General features: G+C 46.7%; 1 protein-coding gene across 3 annotated transcripts in view; it reads left to right on the forward strand.

The window, feature by feature from the left end:
* CSNK1G1 (casein kinase 1 gamma 1) overlaps positions 1-21,242 on the forward strand; it is a 104,988-nt gene that overhangs the window by 51,312 nt on the left and 32,434 nt on the right. For all 3 annotated transcript variants that reach the window (XM_057422137.1, XM_057422139.1, XM_057422138.1), the window contains one exon: positions 3,702-3,771. In XM_057422137.1, coding sequence (XP_057278120.1) covers positions 3,702-3,771 — 70 coding nt within the window. The remainder of the gene's footprint in view (positions 1-3,701; positions 3,772-21,242) is intronic.

Consider the following 21,242-nt stretch of genomic DNA (forward strand, 5'->3'; position numbering starts at 1 on the left):
AGTTCAAGTTGTAATGCCATGTAATACTAGCAGCACACACGCCTGTTTGCTCAACCGATGTTTGGCAAAGTGACAGGATTCATTCAGGTTACAGGAGATCAGGATGGACTCAGTTCATTAATTCTGATCACCTTCCAGTGCCACAGATTTTATATCTGTAACATTGGCTTTATATGATGCATAGTAGATGAAACATAATTAGGGCTTTGCAGCAGGGACTTGTTTTCATGCTTGTTGGCAAGTGTCAGAAGATACTCCCTAAAATAAATAAATGAATGCCTACATTGGAGCTTAGGATGTCCTTGATATGGATCCACATCAGGAAGGAGGACTGCTGTCTGCTCACTTTTTAGGCAGACCTGACAATAGGAAGTGCTTTGTACACAGTTGAGGTATTTTATTGAATAAACAAGGTTTCCAATTTGCTTTCAAAGATAATGCCACAAAGTTATAGCATTAGAAGGCCTAAGGAATGAATAACACAGGAAAAATACAGCTTTATTAGTCCAAAGGATGCTTGTTTCTCTCCAAAGAGCACCTGCAGTGACACCTCCCAGTGCCCTGAAACCTTTCAGTTGCCATATGGCAGAACTGAATGACGTGACCTTATTGCTGCGTTAATCTTACCTATTTTTTCTGGTAGAATTCTTTCTCTCTCTCCACCCCCCACAAATAGCTGAATGTTAAAGCACCGGAGTGCAGCACACTCCAGTTTTCTTTGCCCTGTTATGATTCATGCTTAAAAATGTCTGGTCCTTCACATTTGAAGGACTGGAATTGCCATCCAGTGGCCATCTAGGCACCCGCATACCTGCTCTCTTTTGAGAAGATGAATGAGGGAACAGCAGGAGAAATGGGGAGCCTGGGTCCATGTTCCCCAGAAGTAAGAATTACTGAACATGCTCAGCAGCAAATATCCTTCTCTTACGTGTGTACTTAACTGTAATTTTCTTTATCATAGACTCGCAGGATGGTTTGGGTTGAAAGGGACTTTAAAGACTGTGTAGTACTATCCCTTTGCCACAGGCAGGGACACCTCCCACTAGAGCAGCTTGCTCCAAGCCCTGTCCAACCTGGCCTTGAACTCTGCCAGGGATGGGGCAGCCCCAGATTCTCTGGGCAACCTGTTCCTTGTAAATTATGCTCAAATACTTTGTGGAGTAGTGGTAGAGTAGCTGCTTTCAGTGCTCTTGAAAGCAGTGTTTTCTTTTATCTTTATTGTTGGACCAAATCAAAACTCTACTCCAGGTCCTTCAAGCTGTGTGAGTTCATCTTCTGCAACTGCAGCCCTGCTGTCTCAGCTATTTCTGCTGCCTGTCATGTTGTTAAAGCTGGAAAATGAGAGAATTGTGTGATGGATGTCAAAAAGTTGATCAGAAAGTGCTGTGAAATGCAGTGCTAATGCCTCATGGTTTCTCTTTGGGGGTGAGGATTGTGCTGGTGGTGGTGAATAGTGCTGGTGGTATGATTTGTGTGGTATCACCATATAGGTTCTCATCCTGCTCTTCATCTGAGCATTATTTGTTCATGTGCATGTAGTTCATGGAGGAGTTTGTCTTCTGAAATGCCTCATTTGCTGGTTTAATCTTTTGAGGGTTTTAATACTGAGTTGCACGTAGGAGGAATATCTTCCCAGCATGAAACCATTAACATACAGATGCAGCCTGAGTGCAGGTACCACGCGGAAACCCTTCAACAACATGATGCTGTTTGTTCAAGCTGTGGATTTTGCATGTTAGGCAGTAGCAATTCAGTTATTTTTGCTACAAACACAACATCTGCTAGCATCCTTAAGCCTTTGGCCTACAGGACAACCATCTGTTCTGGTATGATCTTCTTGGAAGCTGCCACCCCTCTGGCAAGCATCCAGAGCTCTGTCTCCAGCAGCTCCTGATGCAGAAGTGGCTTGGGCTTACTTTACCTGTTTTGTCATGAGCAAACTCACGGCATGATACATTAATCCTTCTACCTTTATCCTTCTACCTTTATCCACATAGTTTATTTGTATAAATAAACTATTCACTGAAAGGCTGAGTTCCTGTTGCCCTAAATCCTAATACAGCAGGTGTCTGTAGGCTCTCCCTCAAGTCACCATCAACAATTATCTTAATTTAAATGTGATTTATAACAAACTTGGTTTTGTGTTGCTTTGTATTTGCTTTCAATACAATCAGCTTTGGCTTCAGAACAGTTTTCACCGTTGTTTTCTAAGTAGTTGGTTACATTTGATTCTGAAGCTTGTGAACATCAGAAAGTTGAGAAGCGACGAGGAGCATTTGACTTGAGCAGGTGAAGAATGGCTTGGCTGGAAGTGGAATTGCCTAAATTCCTCTACAAAACCTGTTCTTCCAACTTAAAAAGAAGTCTTTAACATTCGCACCAAATGTGGACATTAGTCTTCCAGTACAAAGCAGAGGTGAAACAAGACAAAGTAGATAAACTAAAGCCTTTGTGTCCTCCCATGCGGAGAGAAGAGTTATTTCACAGTGTTAAAGATGTTGGCTCACACTATGTCTAAGAGCAACCTGGTCTAGTGGAAGGTGTCACTGCCCATGCTGGGGAGTTGGAACTGGATGAGCTTTAAGGTCCTTTCCAACCCAAACCATCTTGTGATTCTATGAAGGTGCTTTTCCTCCAACTCACAGGAGTGGATGTGAATCATAAAAGGACTTCTTTTCATGTTGGTCTTAGGCTCTGGTATTGGCAAGCTGCTAGGTAGTGTGTTCATCAAATAGAGGGCTGTTCGGTAGGTTTTTGAAATTCAGACTGATCTTGGTAGTACTGTATGAATTTTATGTAGTTCTGAGCATGGAGCATTATTTTTCTCAAAAGCAAGGAAATAAGGAACATCCAACAAAAACTGAGGCCAGTATTAACTTCTGTGTCAAAGATGCCGGGCAGCAGGTGAATCAGTGTTGCTGCCTGTCGCAAGTGCACAGTTTTATTGAAAGTGTGATTACTCAAACCTCTTACGTCTCTCCATGTTAACTTTGTTTTCAGAACCTTTGTAATCTTGCATTTTAACACTTTTAGGGATCATACGCATTAAGTTTTGTGCATAAAGTTCAGATGAGTAACAGCTGAGAAATGTAATGTTTGGGGTGCGTTGCAGACTTACCCATTGTTTTCAATCTCTGTATCAAACCAGAATATTCTTGAGTGCTTTGAGATGTTTGACTGGCACCTGCTACTGAGGGGGAAGACTGCCTGCGCTGCAGTGCTCACTGCGAGCAGGGTTGGATGTTTGTACAGCTATGGTCTGACTTAGAACACAGATACATGACTCAAGGTTTTACAAAAATATAGGCAAGCGACCATCAAAAATAATGGGAGCAAGCACAGTCCACAAGGTGAACCTGGGACTTGATCTTTTGCAGCCTTGGCTTTCCTCCTCCCAATGGCCAGGGTCATTCTTCAAGGACCAGGAGCTTTGTTGAATGGTTCTTGAATGAGCTTTGTATTAAATGAGGAAGTTATTTCTTCTCCAGAACATGAGTCTTGTTGCTTTTTGTTCTCTGCTTATTTAAATGATGTCTGATGATGCATTCTGTTGATGCTTGCCACCTCTGTTGTTAGGCTTCCAGTCTGGGGTGGTTTATGTTAACCATGAAGCATTATGTACAGTCACAAATCTTCAAATATAGAACTTTTTTCAGATAAACTGATTTTAACCATTTTTGTTTTTTTATCTTCTGTTTTAGGAACCGATAAAATCACGTGCACCACAGCTTCATTTAGAATACAGGTTTTATAAGCAACTTGGAAGTGCGGGTAAGTAAACCTTAAGCTTATAGAAAGTTTGCTGTTTCTTTGTTAAATCAAACATTACCATCATATTTGATGTGTAACTCTGACTCAAGCTTACTGATCTGGGCAGGTTCTTTCAGCCTCACATGAGTTTTGGAAGAGATTTGGTCAGAATAACATGAGAATGATGCTGGATGATTATGTGGACATAGAAACTCGAGTTTGAGGATTGACTGGTACGGGAAATACCCGTCAGAGTGTCCTTGTGAAACACAGGAGCTGTCAATGGGTGGAAAGCTGTTTGTGTATAGAATGACAGACCTTGAAAAGGTGCCTTAAATCTAGGAAATTGTGTAAGAAGTATAGAGCTTTTCTAAGAAAAACCTGAAGCACTGTTTTCATTGATACTTACTAAATCATAAATGTCCATAAGCCCACGGGCTCAGTGTCCTCTGTGTGACCACAGCCTACAGCAGATCTGAGAAGAGTGTAACAGGGTAAGTCCTGGCAAGCTCCCTGAAAGCTCAATATAGATCTTGAGCTTGTGTGTAATTGTGTTTGGATTTTTCTTCCCTGAATGCAGGATTGCTTTTTAAACCTTTCAGCATGTGCTATTTCCTAGCAAGGATTTCCACAGCCTTGACTACCCACTGCACAAGGAAGTCTCTGTAGCAAAGACCTTCTGTGCTCCTCTGTGCCTTGATCATATATTGACCTTGGGCTTTGGCAAGCTTCCTACATTACTGTATTTCTCTTTGCACTTTCTTCTGATTTTATTTTTCCTGTTTTCTCTGGATATGCTCACATATTACCAAATACAGGGTTGAACAGAATGAGTGATCAGTCTGCTCTGAGCTCATGATGTGCAGTGCCTGCGCAGTCCTCTTGCATTTTTCCTTTCTGCTTGTTCCAATTAATTCTTCTAATCAGGTCCATAGTTTTGTGTAGCTCATCCTCTGGAGACTGGGTGCTATTGCGCTCTACATTTTGTCACTTCTTAGCTCCTTATAGGGTGCAGAATCTGGGATGTGGGAAGCAAGTAAGTTGTCACCATTGGACACATTAAATTTTGTTGTTATTGGTTTTTAAGCAGAATTTTTCTACTGTAATAAGGTTCTTTTCTGTGTATTTTGTATTCTGGTGCTGTGTACAAAGCCCCTGATGGGTTGATGCTGCCACTTAATTCCAGTTCCCTGTGTTTTTGAGACTTAGGGCATTTCTGCTGACACCCATGTAGTAAATCAGATGTAGGCTCACAGAACAAGTGATACACTTAATTCTGCTCTTTGCTTCTTCCTGGAGTTCTGTTGGTGCTTGTCATCTCTGTGATACCCTGCGCATGTCTCGTGAATGAAAACCAGTCTTTTTCCTTACCTGTTGGCTTTTTACCCCTCTTTAAAGATGTTACCGAGGAGTTTTAAAACTGATAAATGTTGGGGCCCTGGCTTTGTTTTGGCTTCCTTCTGTTCCTAATGAATCTTAACTTTTCATTGTAGAATCCCAGACTGGATTGAGTTGAAGGGGCCTCAAAGCTCATCCAGTTCCAACCCCTTGCCACGGGCAGGGACACCTTCCACTAGAGCAGCTTGCTCCAAGCCCCTGTGTCCAACCTGGCCTTGAACACTGCCAGGGATGGGGCAGCCACAGCTTCTCTGGGCACCCTGTGCCAGCGCCTCAGCACCCTCCCAGGGAAGAGCTTCTGCCTAAGAGCTCATCTCAGTCTCCCCTCGGGCAGGTTCAAGCCATTCCCCTTGGCCTGTCCCTACATCCCTTGTCCCAAGCCCCTCTCCAGGTTTCCTGGAGCCCCTTCAGGCACTGGAGCTGCTCTAAGCTCTCCCCTTCAGGAGCCTTCTCTTGTCCAGGCTGACCCAGCTCTCTCAGCCTGCTTCCAGAGCAGAGCTGCTCCAGCTCTCTGATCATCCTACAGCATTTACCCATGCAGAGCGTTTCTGCCCTGTCTAATACTGCACATGCTAATGGAAGTATTTCTAAGTATTCTGCCATCAGACATGGACAACTTGCATTCCGAGTCTCTTTTCCCTTCATTCTGGAGGAGTTGCTGACTGTCATCTCAAGCCTTTTTGCCAGTATTTGTCAATAGATTCTTGAGAAGCCTCATGAACAACATTACTTTTATTTCTCTCTGTGTGTGGTCCCATGGCCATCACCAACCCAGCTCTGATAATCTGTTGAATGCCGTTAGAAGCTCTTGGGCTACAGCTTTGCTACAACAGCGGGCAGTAGGCCAGGAGCTCGAGTGGAGGATGTGAGCCACATCTCTTGTCTCTCCATGAAACTTGGAAGCTGAACAGAATAAATTTTAGTGGAGTCAGACTGCCAGGACCAGGGAGACTTGACTTGGTGTCTGCACACCACGTGGAGAACGAGGGGAGGGCTGTCTGGGAAAACAGATTGGTGCTAAATATGTGCTGACTTTGGGGAAATAGATGGGTCTGTTCTCAGCGACGTTGTTAATGGTTCTTGCTTAGAACTGCTTGAACAGACAGCCTTGAACTTCCAGTAAGCAAGACTGGTTCTTGAAATTATCCTAGACTCACCAAATGAAGACTAAAAGTGTCCAAAGGCCTGGTGTGTATGACTCAGAGGAGAACAACGCTAGTGTTGCCTGTGACATACTGTTCAATACATTCGCCAGTTCATCTTGCCAAATAACGTGGCTGCCTGCAAACCTCCCACTGTCAGCCTAAAAAGTAGGACTAGTAACAGCATTGCTGTAACGCCACAGGAGCAGTGTGGTCCTCTTGTTAGTGCAACTGCTGCCTTCAGCTGCACCTACAACCAGATGGTCTCAGTCAGCAGCTTTGCTGTGTCAAATTTGTCATCACCTGCAGCATTGGAAGGAAAATTAGTTTTTTTCCTGAAGAGAACAATTTTAATGGTGATTTCCTTTTTCCTGGATGTTCAGAATAAACATTTTTAAACTCTTGGATACTGATCATAGGCAGACTTAGGTTGGAAGGGACCAGCCTGCTTGGCCATGGATCAAGTCTGCTTGGCCACAGCCTCAAGCTGCACCAGGGCAGGTTTAGATGGAGCTGAGGAACAATTCCTTCCCCAGAGGGTGCTCAGGCATTGGAACAGGCTGCCCAGGGCAGGGCTGCAGTCACCGTCCCTGCAAGTGTTCACACAGCGTGGAGACGAGGCCTCAGTGCCATGGGTTAGGAGTGGCCTTGGCAGTGCTGGGAATGGTTGGACTGGATGAGCTTAAAGGGCTTTTCCAGCCTGGGTGATTCTGAGTGGGGACCTTCTTGTAGAGTAGCTGTCAAAAAAGATATTTCATCTTTAGTACGAGACTGGATGTGACCACATGAAGGTGGCACTGACATGGAGGGACACTTTTGTGGCGCTCGGCCTTCCAAGAGAGTGGGCTTGGCTGCTAAAAGCTTCAGAAGACTTCACCATTACTTGCTTGAAACATCCCAGATTCAGAAGTGCAGCCTCCAGACTCAGGATCTTAAAGATTTTGTGCATCCAGACCCCTGCAGAAGCCCCAGTGGTGTTGAGGAGGTGTGGAGCACTCCATCACACTGGTCAGCAAGTGCTGCTTTTGGAGAGAAATTTGCAACCAGCTCTGTACTGCTGCCTTTGGAGTCTAGTCCTGCAGTATATTGCACAGAAGTCTTTTGGAGGGCTTTTGCCCCCAAATTCTCGAACAATTCTCCAGTTCAGTGCCTGCAGGTTATGTGTTGGTATTGGTGACCTGCTTCACTTGTTGCCAACATCAAAACCTAGTTCAATTAGTCCTTTTTTTTTTAAGCTACTCAGTCTAGGTTTGTGTTTTCTGTGGTGTAGTTACAGTGAGTAGAAGAGTCCAATAATTCAAGGCTCTGACAGAAGTCAATTCCTGGGGTGAGGTTCCATGTGTGATGTTTCCACATGAGCAGAGGAAGCAGCACAGCTGTATGGTGGCTGCCTCTGCCTTTTGTATCTGCCCCGGGGCTTCCTGTGCCACACGCTCCATCAGCATCAATGTTTAAAGACTTTCTGACAAGGCACCCAACTTGCTTCTGTTACCTCCCATCAGCACCAGCTTCAGGCTCAGCTGAAGGTCACGAGTCAGCTTGGATTAGCTGAGGAGAAGACTGGATTTCTTGTGTCTCATACATCTTAAGACATATTTCACACTAGATTAAGATACTCTGGAGCAGTGAAAAGTTTGATGAAGGAACCTAAACTGTACAAGTGTAGCTGTTTTTGGTGCTTCTCAGATAATACTGGTGGATAAATCAGATGGATTCAGAAGTATCTAACAGAGATAGTCCTGGGTCAGAAGTAACCAACTACCAGACACCTCTGATGCTCTTCTGCAAGTAATCAATGCTATGTGTCATGTTTCAATGCCTCCCTGTAGTAAGAGAAACTAATAGTTCCTCTCTAATTTCCTACCTTGCCCCTCTAAATGGGGAATGTTTGCTTACAGAAATGGGTTTTCATGATTCTTCCTTAAACTTTTCTACCCTCCCCCCAAAAAGAGAAGAGGCACGGACCTGCTGCAGTGACCATCTGCTGGTTTCTTCTGTCTCACTGTGGAATTAAATATTTAATAACCTAAAATAGTGTGTGACTCTTTACCTTCATGTAGGCAGAGACTGAAAAAACACAAACCTCAGGCATGGAGCCGCAGACCTGATGGTCAGTCCATAGGGTGTCTCAGGAAAGGATGAGATTTCCTTTAGGTTTCAGGTAGTCTGGGATACCATCCTTTTGCTGACTAGGGTAATTGGAGCAGTTTTAACAGTCTCACTAGTTGCGCGCACTGGTTACATTGCTCATTGTCATAAAATCCGTGTGAGCACGCACAAACATCCTGACAAAAGAGATTTATCCTTGCCTGGGCTGGCCCCAGGATCTCACTTTAGCGGTGGTGGCACAGTCAGTGCCTGGATCCGAATATGAGTAGCACAGCTACCCGCATGAAGCCCAAGTGTGATGGGTATTCCCCAAAATTAGGTTCTTGCTCGATGGCCCTCTGAGGTTCCAGGCATTTCCCTCCTCCCCAAGGCTGGTTTCTGGGCTCTTGGGCTTCCCTTTGCTTTGTACAGCTACTTCAATCTGTTGCTTCCATACCTCAGGGACAAAAGGAGTTCCCACTCCTACTTGACAGGATGCTTCTGCATCTCCTAGGGCTGCCAGAAGCAGTTCAAGTCTCCAGCATGTTTCCAGTGTAGGAGTAGTCACTTGAGCATGTCATTTGTCCCCTGTACTTTAAGTTTATGGAGTAAAAGCTTAGCTTCTCATCATTCATAAAAACTCCTGAATAATCAGGTCCTACAGCTTGCAGGATGACGTGGAGCAGGAGCTCCATCCCCCCTGCTGGCTGACATTTGAGGGTCTGATTCCCTGCAAAATCTCCATCCTTGGGGTGGAGAAGCTTGTGTTGGCAGAGCAAAACTGAGTTCCTGTGATCGTGGTTGAGCAGACCCAGCTCCATCTCCTGTGATGGATCCTGGGCAGTGTACCACAAGGCAAAGCCTTAGCTTTGCTCAAACTGCCCCCTGCTCACCCAGCAGCATCCCAGGACCCTCCTACTTGATTTGGGGTGAATAAAGCCATTCCCCCAGCTTGCAGGAGTTCTGCCACACCCGTCAGGCCACCTTTAGCAGCTGGGTCCTGCTGGTGGCACACTGAGGTCTTAGCAATTGTGTTGGCTTTGTCTTGTGGGCTCTTTTGCTTATTGACCTCACTTGAGTACCTTCAGCAGGAATGGTCTGTTTGTTTTGAGGCTGATTCCCCATTCTTACCTTTCCTTGAGGTTAAATTCTCCTACAGGCTTCCCAGGGGAAACAAAAGTTTTTATTGAAAACTCCTCTTTTATCAGCAAGCAGTGTCTGTATTTCCCAATCCATGTTTCTTGCTCTTCAGCAGCCTTTGGCTTGAGCTGCTCTTTCCTGTGCATCATGTGGGCTTACAGGAATACGTGGCTGTCCGTTTATCTCTGGCCATCCCATCATTTGGATTTTTGGCTGCGATCTGCAGCAGATCCTACACATCTTTTTGCATACACTGGTATCCCAAGCAGCTGGTTTGAGTTGCACGCAGTGATACTGGCCTCTTCTGTTGACTGACTGCCCTCATCAAGATCCGGGCTGGCCATGGGGGCTGTGTGCAGTACTGCTCCAGCCTGGCGTGCCAAGGGTGGCTCCTGCTGCTCTCAGCTGTAGTAGGAAACGTTATAAATGGGTTTGAAATTTGTGAAGCCTTTTAAACTTAAGACAGTGCTGTGTTTCCTGCTGTAGGGACCTCTGTGCCGTAAGCACACCTCTTGTCTGCGAAGTCTTTAACATCCCTTTGCCAAAGGGAAGCTGCAGACGCTGTTTGTGAACACTTGTGGAGAGCTGTTGTGTTCCAGGGAAGAGCAGTGTGACAAAGCTGTCTGCACACTGGGGCACAGCAGCAGAGCCCATGGAGCCCCTCCACCTCACTTCATGTGCTGCAGGCACCTGCCTCTGCAGGCATAAAGCTGATGCTTCTCCTCATCCAGCTGCTGTCATATCCAGTGGAGCTCACATATCCATGTCTTCAGAGCCTCCCAATGGAAATGGAAGCTAAATGATGAGACTTTAAGCTTTTTCTTTTGCACTCCAGCTATGCTGGTGGTAGGGGGAAAAACAGACTTGTCCCTATAAACCTTGCTGAGAAGGTGAGGCAAATGTCTGCTGCATTGATACTTGCAAAGCTTTAGCTGTTTGTTTTCCCCATGAAAGTATGTTTCCCCCACCAAGCCCTAAGCCTTTTCTGGAGGACAGGGAGACCACTGCTGCATGACTGTTAATGCATCACTGAGCCCCGTTCCTTTCTCAGGATGTGACCATGGCTGAAAGCATCTCCACACCATCAGGAAACTGCTCTTTAATCCTGCACTTCCACACAAATAAATAATTCACCATGGTCCTGGGAAGTGTTGGCTTTGCAGCAGTGACCAGGAGATGTACAGGAATGATTTCTTTGGTTACTACATTTCAAAGCATCTCTGTCATCCCTCCCTATGTGATGCCTTCCCTTGTAAGCTTTGCCTTTGGAAGGTAAGATGGAGTACTGCTTGTTTTCAGGTTCCTTTTGGCTGCGCTGAGCTGGTGACGGAGTTTCCACATAGTGACAGCTTCTGCCTGTGCACACAGTGTGAAGAAGTCGTGCATTTTTGATTCAGTAGTAGCTTATTTTAGTCTCAGCGGGCAGATGAGTCATGCTTTCCCCCGCTCCTTCCCAGTCCCACCTTGGCACAGGGGATTCAGAGCAGCCTGGTGTCAACACGCGCTGTTTCATGCAGTAGCTCTGGAGCCAGTGCTTGTCCCCAGGGTGGGTGGGTGACACTGGTGAGTGGATGTAAACGTAATGAGCCTCTGTGGTGTCATGGTGGGAGAGCAGGAGAGGAGCCTGACACGTGGGAGAATCCCAGGAAACGAAGATGGTTTCTGTCCTCCCCAGCCCACATGAGAGCCGAGTCACAGCGTACGAGCAGAACATACTGAGTGGGGGGGATGTCGTTACATATAGAATATTGACGGATGCTGTGGTTTTGTTTGAATTCTTGCTCTGTAAACAAGTTCACCTCTAATGAAGTGTGGAGTCTGTGTGTTTACTTCGGGACCTCTTTCTGTTGCACAACTTGCTGGAGCGAAGCAGTCTGTTTACTTGTCAGGAAGTAGGACCAAGGGAAATGAAGGGGGTATAAATAACTGAGCCTTTTACATAGTCTAGTCAATATTTGCATGTATATTTTTCAGTGTAGCTGAGCTGTCTGCTACTCCATACTGCATATTGAGTTTGCTTTTGGAGATAGTCTATTCTGTGTTGCTCTTGCTTTACTCATGATTACTTTTTGTAGTGATAGGACAAGGTGTGACGGGTTTAAACTGAAACAGGGGAAGTTCAGGTTAGATATAAGGCAGAAGTTCTTCCCTGTGAGGGTGCTGAGGCACTGGCACAGGGTGCCCAGAGAAGCTGTGACTGCCCCATCCCTGGCAGTGTTCAAGGCCAGGTTGGACAGAGCCTTGGATGACATGGTCTAGTGTGAGGTGCCCTGCCCATGGCAGGGGGTTGAAACTGGATAAAGTCCTTTGAACCCAAACCAGTCTGGGATTCTATGATTCTGTGACCTGCTGCATGCTTGGTACCCCTGTCCTTTATAAAGAAATTCTTTCCATGCTGGTTGCATTAATGCTGTCAGTCACATAGCAATTAGGTGGGGGTCAGTGTGGTAAGACTTGTTCTATGGATGGATGTAAACAAGTCACCATGGTGAAGCGTGCTGCCAACACCAGCTCTTTCATGGGCAACTCGCTGTGCACAGTGCTTTTCCCCAAGGGAGCTGGAGTAACTTGAAGCCACATAAGTGAGGGTTAAGGAAAGATGTCTCCACCCCTGTTTAATTAAGGAGTAAGAACTGCGAACATACGCATTAGCCATTGCTGTGGTCACTTTAATCTTCAGAGATCCCATTCATATTTGGCACCTTGATGGAAACGCTGGTCAGGAGTTATCCCAGCAGTTCACCCCACAGCACGGTGCTGGTCTGGGGCATGAGGGAGCTGCTGGGTGGAGATTGCCCCTCTGTGCCCCAAAGTGGGTTGTGCTGGCATGGAGTGGCACACGGCCATCGCCTGAAGTGTGTTTGTGTCCTGCTTCATTGTATGGAAAGTTGTTTGTAGCTGTCACAGAATCACAGAACCATCAGGGTTGGAAGTGCCCTCTGCAGATCATCCGGTCCAACCCCCTGCCAAGGCAGGACCACCCAGAGCAGGCCACACAGGAGCATGTCCAGGTGGGTTTGGGATATCTCCAGAGAGACTGCACCGCCCCCCTGGGCAGCTTGTCCCTGTGCTCTGCCACAGGTTCTTCCTTGTGTTGAGGTGAAACTTGTTGTGTTTTAGTTTATGGCCATTGCTCCTCATCCTGTCACTGAGCACCCCTGGAAGGAGTCTGGCACCATCCTCCTGGCACCTGCATTTGATCTGCATTGATGAGTTCCCCTCTCAGCCTGCTCTTCTCTAGACTAAGCAGGCCCAGTTCCTGCAATCTCCCCTCATAAGAGAGATGCTCCAGACCCCTGAGCATCCCTGTGGCCTCCACTGGACCCTCTCCAGTAGTTCCTTGTCTCTTGTGCTGAGGAGCCCAGCAGTGGACACAGTGCTCCAGGTGTGACCTCATCAGGGTTGAGAAGAGGGGGAGGAATCACCTCCCTTGACCTGCTGCCGCACTCCTCCTGGTGCACCCCAGGACACTATTGACCTGTCATGCTAAAGCACTCTGGATGAACTCTGCAGCCTCCTTTTGAAGTATCTGGAAATATTTTAGAATGTAAGTGTTCAGTGACTGTAAGAATTTAATAAGTGACTTCCCTGTGCAACGTGATACAAAACTGACATCCATTTGCATGGAAAGCAACTGTGCCTTTGGGTCACATAAACTTCTGGTGTCCTCAACATAAGAAGGACATGGAGCTGCTGGAGCAAGTTCAGAGGAGGCCAGGAGGATGATCAGAGGCTGGAGCACCTCCCGTATGAAGATAGGCTGAGAAAATTTGGGCTGTTCAGCCTGGAGAAGAGAAGCTGCATGGAGACCTCAGAGCAGCTTCCAGTGTCTAAAGGGGGCAACAAGAATGCTGGAGAGGGACTCTTCATCAGGGACTGTAGTGATAGGACAAAGGGTGACAGGTTCAAACTGAAACAGGAAGTTCGGGTTGGAGGTAAAGAAGTTCTTCCTTGTGAGGGTGCTGAGGTGCTGGCACAGGGTGCCCAGAGAAGTGGTGAATGCTCCATCCCTGGCAGTGTTCAAGGCCAGGTTGTACACAGGGGCTTGGGTGACATGGTTTAGTGTGAGGTGTCCCTGCCCATGGCAGGTTTTGGAACTCGATGATCTCAAGGTCCTTTGCAGCTCAAACCATTTTGTTTTTCTATGATTTCCCTACTTCACATCCCTGCAGTAGACCCACACACTTGATTTAAGTCATTGGGTTAATTTTCTAACAGCAAGAAACACCTCCCTTCATTCTCAAAAAGTGCCATTGGCAATAGGTTTGAGATGCCTCAGCAAGGAGACGTGGTTTCAGTTGTCTGAAATGGCCTTGTGTCCTGGGTTCAGCAGTAGCAGTCATTTTTTTTCCCTCTTAGTAGCTGGTGCAGCGCTGTGTTTTTGACTTTCAGCCTGGGAACAGCACTGATAACACCAGTGTTTTCAGTTACTGCTCAGTAATGGTTACTCTGACCAAGGACTTTCTGAGTCTCATGCTCTGCAGGGAGGAGGGGAAGCTGGGAGGAAGCAGAGAAAGGACACCTGACCCAGACTAGCCAAAGAGGTATTCCATACCACAGCACGTCATGCCCACTATATAAACAGGGGGCAGTTACCCAGAAGGGTTAGATGGCTGCTCAGGTCGGGCTGGGTATCGGTCGGTGGGTGGTGAACAGTTGTATTCTCTTCCCTTGTTATTTCCCATATCATTATTATTATTGGTGGTAGCAGCAGTGGTTTGTGTTATACCTTAGTTACTGGGCTGTTCTTATCTCAACCCATGGGACTTACATTCTTTCGATTCTCCTCCCCGTCCCTCCGGGAGCAGGGGAAGGAAGCAGGGGGAGAGCGAGTGAGCTGCGTGGCTGACTGGGCTTAAACCAGGACACCTTGTTAAACAGGAAGTGCAACACTTGGCAGGTGTCCTCACACTTTGCTGCACCTTTAAAGAACGTGATCAGCCGCTTCATCAGAAAGTCAGGGTGGTCCAATGAGCGTTTGAACTTGAGGGTTCTCAAACTTCAGAGCTTCTGAATTGCAAAGTAAACCGTAGTGGATGAGTGTAACACACCCAGCTAACGCCTGCCCGCTTCCAGAGCTCACTTGCTGCTCATCTGGAGAGAATAATATTTTGCTATCTAAAAATAGTTGGGGTTTTTAATGTGGCAGTTCCCTTGTTAGGAAGGGCTTCCTGAGTGTGCACATTTCAGCATCTCTTTTAACAGCAGAAGTTTTGACTTCCTTGGGCTAAATTTAGGCCTTGCCAATTGGAAGCTATCAGATGCTTTTAAGGCAAGGCCATCAATATCTGAATATGAGATTAGGGCAATTTCCTTTTTATACTTCAGAAGGTCCCCATGCACCTCTTACTCTTCCGGTAGTCACTGCAGTAATCACAGATCCAAACCCAGTAACACTAGGAATAGCAAGATGCTGAGAAGCTGGAAAATGCCTTTCCTGCAGACACTTGCCTTGAAGCCTGGTGTGCCATGCAGTGGTGGTCATAGATCTGTAGCAGTCAGACTCATGGAATCATCCCAGATGCCTCTTTGGGTTCTTGGATAGACAACAGGTTGTGTGATGTGCCTCTTGCCCAGCGGCTCTAAGGATCCAGCTGGACTTGAGGAGAGGGATGGACCATTCACTCATGGTCTCTGTGCTGCTGGTGGTGCTTTGAGCAAACCTTGAGCTGGAATCACTCATGCTTGTGAGCAGCCCAGGTTGTGCTTGGGGCTTTGAGTGAGGCATTTGGGCGAGGAGATGAAAATACTCAGTGTTTGAAGATAAACTTTGGGATTTAGGAATGGAACTGAATGTAAAACCCAGTTTGGCAATTAGGGCCATGGTCATTAATAAGGATGTAGCAACCAGTTAGCCTTGCTGTTCTGCTTGTCCCACTTTCCTAGCTCTTCCTTTCAAGCTGTTGGGATGCTGCACTTAGAAACTAATTGAGTTCTCGAGCTGTAGAAGTTGCTTCTTTTCCTGGAGGATTGATGTGTCAGGTGTTGAGTGCTGCCCTGATTCAAAGCCGATTCCTTTTGGGAAGGTGGGTGCCTGATTTAGTGGGATCCATTTTACTTGTTTGTGCTTTCTAAGCACCAGAAGCATCCTGTGCAGGCTGAAGGTTTTTAAGGTGCTTGTCACCTTAAAGAGAGAAGTGTTTGAGCTGGTCCAGGGAGGTTTGACGCAAGTGAAGTTCTGGTATGAAGGGTGCCCGCCTCCCAGACCAGCTATTAAATGGGTTTGGAGTCTGCATTTCTGAGCTCTGCCCTGCCTGCTATTCAAAAACCTCTTCCCATCTCTAAAAGATAAGCCATAGACACTGCCCCGGATCTGTAAAGGCTCCGGCTTTGCCAGAAGAACTTCTCAGCAAGCATTGCCCTGCAGTTGTGGAATAATGTTTCTGTCTGAAAGCAGCAGTTTTTCCTCCGTTCTGCTCAGACATCTTAAGGTGAAATAAAGAGATGATACCTGGAGGTAGTATCTTATTTAGCAGCTCTGGACTTTGGTTTTGCAGGAGGTTCTCCTGTGATAAGAAGAACTGGGAGGTTTTCCATCAGGCTGGAAAGACCACTTTCTGAAAAAAACATTTTCCCCCTTGAACACTACAATAGTTACAGGACTGATGAATGCCAGTCCTGTGACTTGTGGAGAATTTATATGTGCCTAGCTCTCAGCATCCATCACTTACTAGTTTGATGCTAATTGCAGGAGGAAATGTCCATCTCACAGCTCTTTAATCCACTCTCCTGCTGGGTCCTGTGCTGATGCTAAAGCAGCTTTGACATCAGCACAAAGCATTCCTGCTACCCACCCACCCTCCCAGTAGGACCAGCACAAGTGTTGTGAGGACAAGCTGCACACAAGGAGGGTCTCAGCACAGCTGGGGATGGTGCATGGGGTTCTGCTGCCAGAAACACCACCCCAATTGTCCCACACTTCTGGTGTGCAGAAGCTGGGCAGCTGCCTGAGCATGGCTGATCATTACCTTGCTCATGAGCACCCAAAGCAGAGGCTACATGTCCGATATCATTGTCTGCTTTATCTGGCAAAATTGGACCAATCTGATCTGTCATCCAAGATGGAAATGTTGTTGGACCAATGATTGATACTGCCTGTATGTGCCAGTTGTCATAGAATCCCAGCCTGGTTTGGGTTGGAAGGGACCTTAAAGCTCACCCAGTTCCAACCCCTGCCACAGGCAGGGACCCCTTCCACTAGAGCAGCTTTCTCCAAGCCCCTGTGTCCAACCTGGCCTTGAGCACTGCCAGGGATGGGGCAGCCACAGCTTCTCTGGGCACCCTGTGCCAGCGCCTCAGCACCCTCACAGGGAAGAGCTTCTGCCTAAGAGCTCAGCTCAGTCTCCCCTCTGGCAGGTTCAAGCCATTCCCTTTGGCCTGTCCCTACATCCCTTGTCCCAAGCCCCTCTCCAGCTTTCCTGCAGCCCCTTCAGGCACTGGAGCTGCTCTCAGGTCTCCCCTTCAGGAGCCTTCTCTTGTCCAGGCTGACCCAGCCCAGCTCTTTCAGCCTGGCTCCAGAGCAGAGCTGCTCCAGCCCTCACAGCATCTTCATAGCCCTTCATTTTGTCTTATGTTGCTGTGCTGTCCTGGCTAGAACAACTCCTGATCACTGCACTGAGACGTGGGTTGCAGCTGAGCTGTAATTCAAGCTGTCACATTCTCTCTACATTATCAGCACAGCAGTTTCACCCTGTTTTGCAGCTGCCTTGCACACCGCAAGCTTGAAGTATCACTTAGCTTGTGCTATAGATTTCTGGTGTGCGATGGGGAGGAAGTAGGGAGCCAGAAGTGCTGTGCCTCCAGCCGACAGTCTCCAGTGGAGATGAGCTGATGAAGGGCAGGGGCCACCTGTGACTTGGCAGGATCAGATTAAAACGTTTTTCTGGACAGCAGAGGAGAGATTCAGCAGAAGTCTTCTGTTATTGCTGCTCTCTTAGCAGTTTTCATCTGCCAGGAAGCAGCCTCTTCCTTGGCAGTGCTTCTGGAGTTACCTTTGTGTGCTGCTGAGCCCTGGGAAGTTCTGCTCTTGGTTTTTCTTAAGCTCTCTGTAGATTTTACCTGTAACATAATTAACATGCATGACTTGTTCTCAGAGAAAACAAAAACGCAGCCACTGGGCATACCCTCAGTCATCTGAACTTCTCTGTTACCTAAATGGAGCAGCCAAAACCTGCTGCTTAGTTCCCTTTCAGCACGTAAAACTGACCTAGTGCAAGAATTGCACAGCCAAGAGGAAACAATTTCTCTTTGGTATTAACCAGCAGAACTTAGTTGGCCATCACAGATGTGCTCTGGCTCTGCACTGAGGTGCAAAACTCCTCTGAGGCAGTGACCTGCAGCATGGCAGAAGCAGGAGAACACGTCTTTCTTCATAGAATCCCAGACTGGTTTGGGTTGAAGGGACCTTAAAGCTCATGCAGTTCCAACCCCTGCCAGGGGCAGGGACACCTTCCACTAGACCCTCGAGCCATCCAACCTGGCCTTGAACATTGCCAGGGAGCAAGAAGGTCACTTCTTGCTAGGTCAGGTATGCAGGAGCCATGATCCCAACTGCAGTTAGTGCCTGGCAGGTTGAGCAGCATGGAGCTGATGTGTGGAGCATTATTTGCCTTCAAACCACGAAGCCGAGCTCGGAGGTGGTTCACAATGTGATTTTTGGTCAAAGCCCGTTCAATAGGCTGCCATAACAGCTCACTTAGCCCTCAAGAAGTTAAAACAACTGCAGCTTTAGAGCTTCTTGTGCCTTTCAGCAAAAAAAAATAGGCCCTAAGTACACGAAGAAATGCAGGGAGCAAAGAGGAGTACTGCCGTGAAACGAAACCTTTTGGCATTTTCTTCCACCGTTGTCCTTGTATCGCAGGTTGTGTGTGGAAAAGGAAGATAATTAAGCTAGAACTTAAGCTAGAACTTTTTGGGGTGGTTTAAAATAGCTCTTCTAAAATTATATACTGGTTTGGTCCTTCTCTTCAGGTGTGGTGTTATGTGCCAGCCGCTGTGACGCTGGAACAAGAGGTTGCTGCAGAGGGTATATTGATACAAAATCCAACAGTAATGTGGAGAATTGAGTACACTCATTTCCCTTGAGCCCTAGAAATGGGAATTCAGTTTCACGAAACTTGCCAAAAAAGCCATTTACTGTGGTGTGCTTTATTCTTTCATCTTTGTCAAGAATTGAACCAATTTCACTTGACTGTACTTTACTCACTACAGCTAAAAAACTGCCTGTGAATGGGTGTTTCTGGGTACATTTCCAAGATTCTGGAAGTCTTCCTGCAGCTTGGCCTTTCCATGAGCGCTGATTCCCCTCCCAGTACTGTTTTTTCTAGTTTTATGAATACAAATGTGAACATCGTCTTGGTGCCCTCTCTTCAACTGCTGCTTTCTTTGTGTATCTGAAGAGTAATTAATAGAGTCAAGCCAGGACTCTGTTTCTGTCAGGAAAGCAGCTTGTGCAGCTCAAGGAAAGCCAAATGCCACCCGTTCTAATAGCACAGCGCTCATGACAGTTGTTTTTTCTGCAGCTGAAGTAAAAATCAAATCATTTGGATTTTTCCCAGCAGCAAGAACAAATATGTTCTTCCTTCTGTCCCTCCTATGGCTGTTTTTCTTCTGTTCCTTTTCCCATACCTTTTTTTTTGCAGATTCAGATACTAACAAGTTACTCAAAACACAGCAGGGATTCACTGCATCCTGCATATTCTGAAAAGATGCACAAAACATGCTGGGTTTCTTGAGGGAAGCTGGAGTCTTGGAGTCTGTGTGGAAGCCACGTTTTACTTGCAGACTCATTGGAGGTGACAGTAGCTCTGTCTACTCATGGCTTGTACACAACTGTTGTACCATTGTATGCCAAGTGTCATCCCTTCCCATTAACAGCTTGCCTTGCTCTGCCATCATCAGGGGAGAAGGTATAAATCCAACTTGTGATGTTCTCCCTTGCTTTATTTCCTAGTACCTCCTGGGTTCAAAGAGTGTCTGAGCTGTGCCTTTTCCGTGTCCAGGGGCAGGGAAGCACCTTTACCTGCTTCTCCTCCATCTCAGCAGCGGCTCTGCACCCTTTTCACCTACTGACAGAAGGTCCTGCCACAGCTACTTCTGCTGGGCAGTGACACCAGAGCATTTAGCATTTGCTAGCAGGGAGATGATTCACTGCCCACCCAGAGCAGGAAGAAGATGTGAGAAGCTCGCAGTGGAGAGCCAAGTGTCTGACAGCAGTTGGAGCAAACGGAGCAGGAGGATGTTTGGGGGGAGCGTGAATAAGAGGAGCTCATGATGACTCTGTAAAAGGGCTCTGAGGAACCATCTGGAATAGGGTGAGCAGTTACGGAGGAGATAACTAGAATAAATGGGGCTGGGAGCAGAGAAAGCCAGCACAAAGGCTGGTCAGGGTTTCAGGAGGTGGCTTATTTACTGGCTGCTGTGGCAGCCCTCTGTGCTGCTTGCCTTGCAGGGCTTTGGGACTGGTTCTTGCTCAGTGATGCTCTGCTGGGAGCCCCTTCTCCCAGAGAAGCCAAAGCCAACAGTGACCCAGCTGCCACCCAGGCTGCATTGCAGGGAAGCAGGCAGGAGGTGGTCAGATGCTGCCAGATGCTCTGAGCAGGTCCGATAGCTCTTCACCCTCTTCAGGTGAGAGAGGGAAAGCTAAAGACTTTGAAACCACAGTATCACAAGTCAGGAGAGCAAGGAAATTATTGAGGAGCTTTACAGTCATAAGCCGGCTGAAAACACTCATGATTCCTAAGCAGGCTGGTTATCTCCAGTATGTCTGTCAGAGCAGTGGGAAGGGAGCTGCCACAGCCCTTGCTATCCTCCAAGAGCAGTCACCACTTTTAGTCACTACTAAAGAGGGTTAGTGCTCTAACCCTCTTTCTGTATGTGCGTGTTTTCGTGTGCATTGGGTCACCTTGCTATTTTTAGGTTGTTTTCCTAATCTGATGGCAGTTCAAGGTTTCTAAAGTCTTGGAGTGGTGGCAAGATTGTGGTGGACCCTGTGCCATCACCTCTTCCACCTTCCTGCTGCAAGTGAGTTGGTGCTGGAGTCAGAAGTTGCCTTTTCTCCTTTGCATCTCAACTGCTGGGTGTTTTCTCATAACAACCAAGAGAAAATATTCTCCATCATCTCAAGTCTCTGTCGTTCCCCAAACTCCTCCAGTTAATGTTGAAGGTGAAGGGCTGTATTGAAAAGCTTTTGCAGTCCTACTTTGAAATAAGACGTCTGAAACATATGCAAAGACCTTTAGGACAACTTTATTCCAAGTAACAAGCCTATCTTAACTTTCCTTCCCTCTTTCTACTTTTGAAGCAGATTATTCAGAAGCCTGAAAGTTCAAATGAGCCTTTTGAATCCCAGATGTAACCTGTGCACCAGCATACTCAGGTGGATTTAAACCCACTATCCTGGGGTATGTTTGAACAGGTTAAAAGATGAGACCTTGGCCCAGTCGATGCTGATAGCAAAGCTTCTCTTTGAGCCAGGATTTTATTTGGATTTGCAAATTAAGAGAAGGGTAGATCCTCATTAGTGTAATCAGCTCAAATGGGTTGACTACTCTAAAGCAATTTGTTTAATTTGTTTGGAACATGTTTAATTTTAGCTATGGATGTTCCGCACTCGCACAGTTGCTATTTGTGCTGGTGATGGTGTCATTTTGTGTGCTGTGATTTGTAAAAATAAACTTTCTGCTCTGAATGAGAATTTTGTGACAATCTACCTCCCATTCATCA

Source organism: Pezoporus wallicus, unplaced genomic scaffold (assembly GCF_028554395.1).
Source record: "Pezoporus wallicus isolate ANWC-B61680 ecotype Strahan unplaced genomic scaffold, APGP_CSIRO_Pwel_v1 contig_8476, whole genome shotgun sequence".
Lineage (NCBI taxonomy): Eukaryota > Metazoa > Chordata > Aves > Psittaciformes > Psittacidae > Pezoporus > Pezoporus wallicus.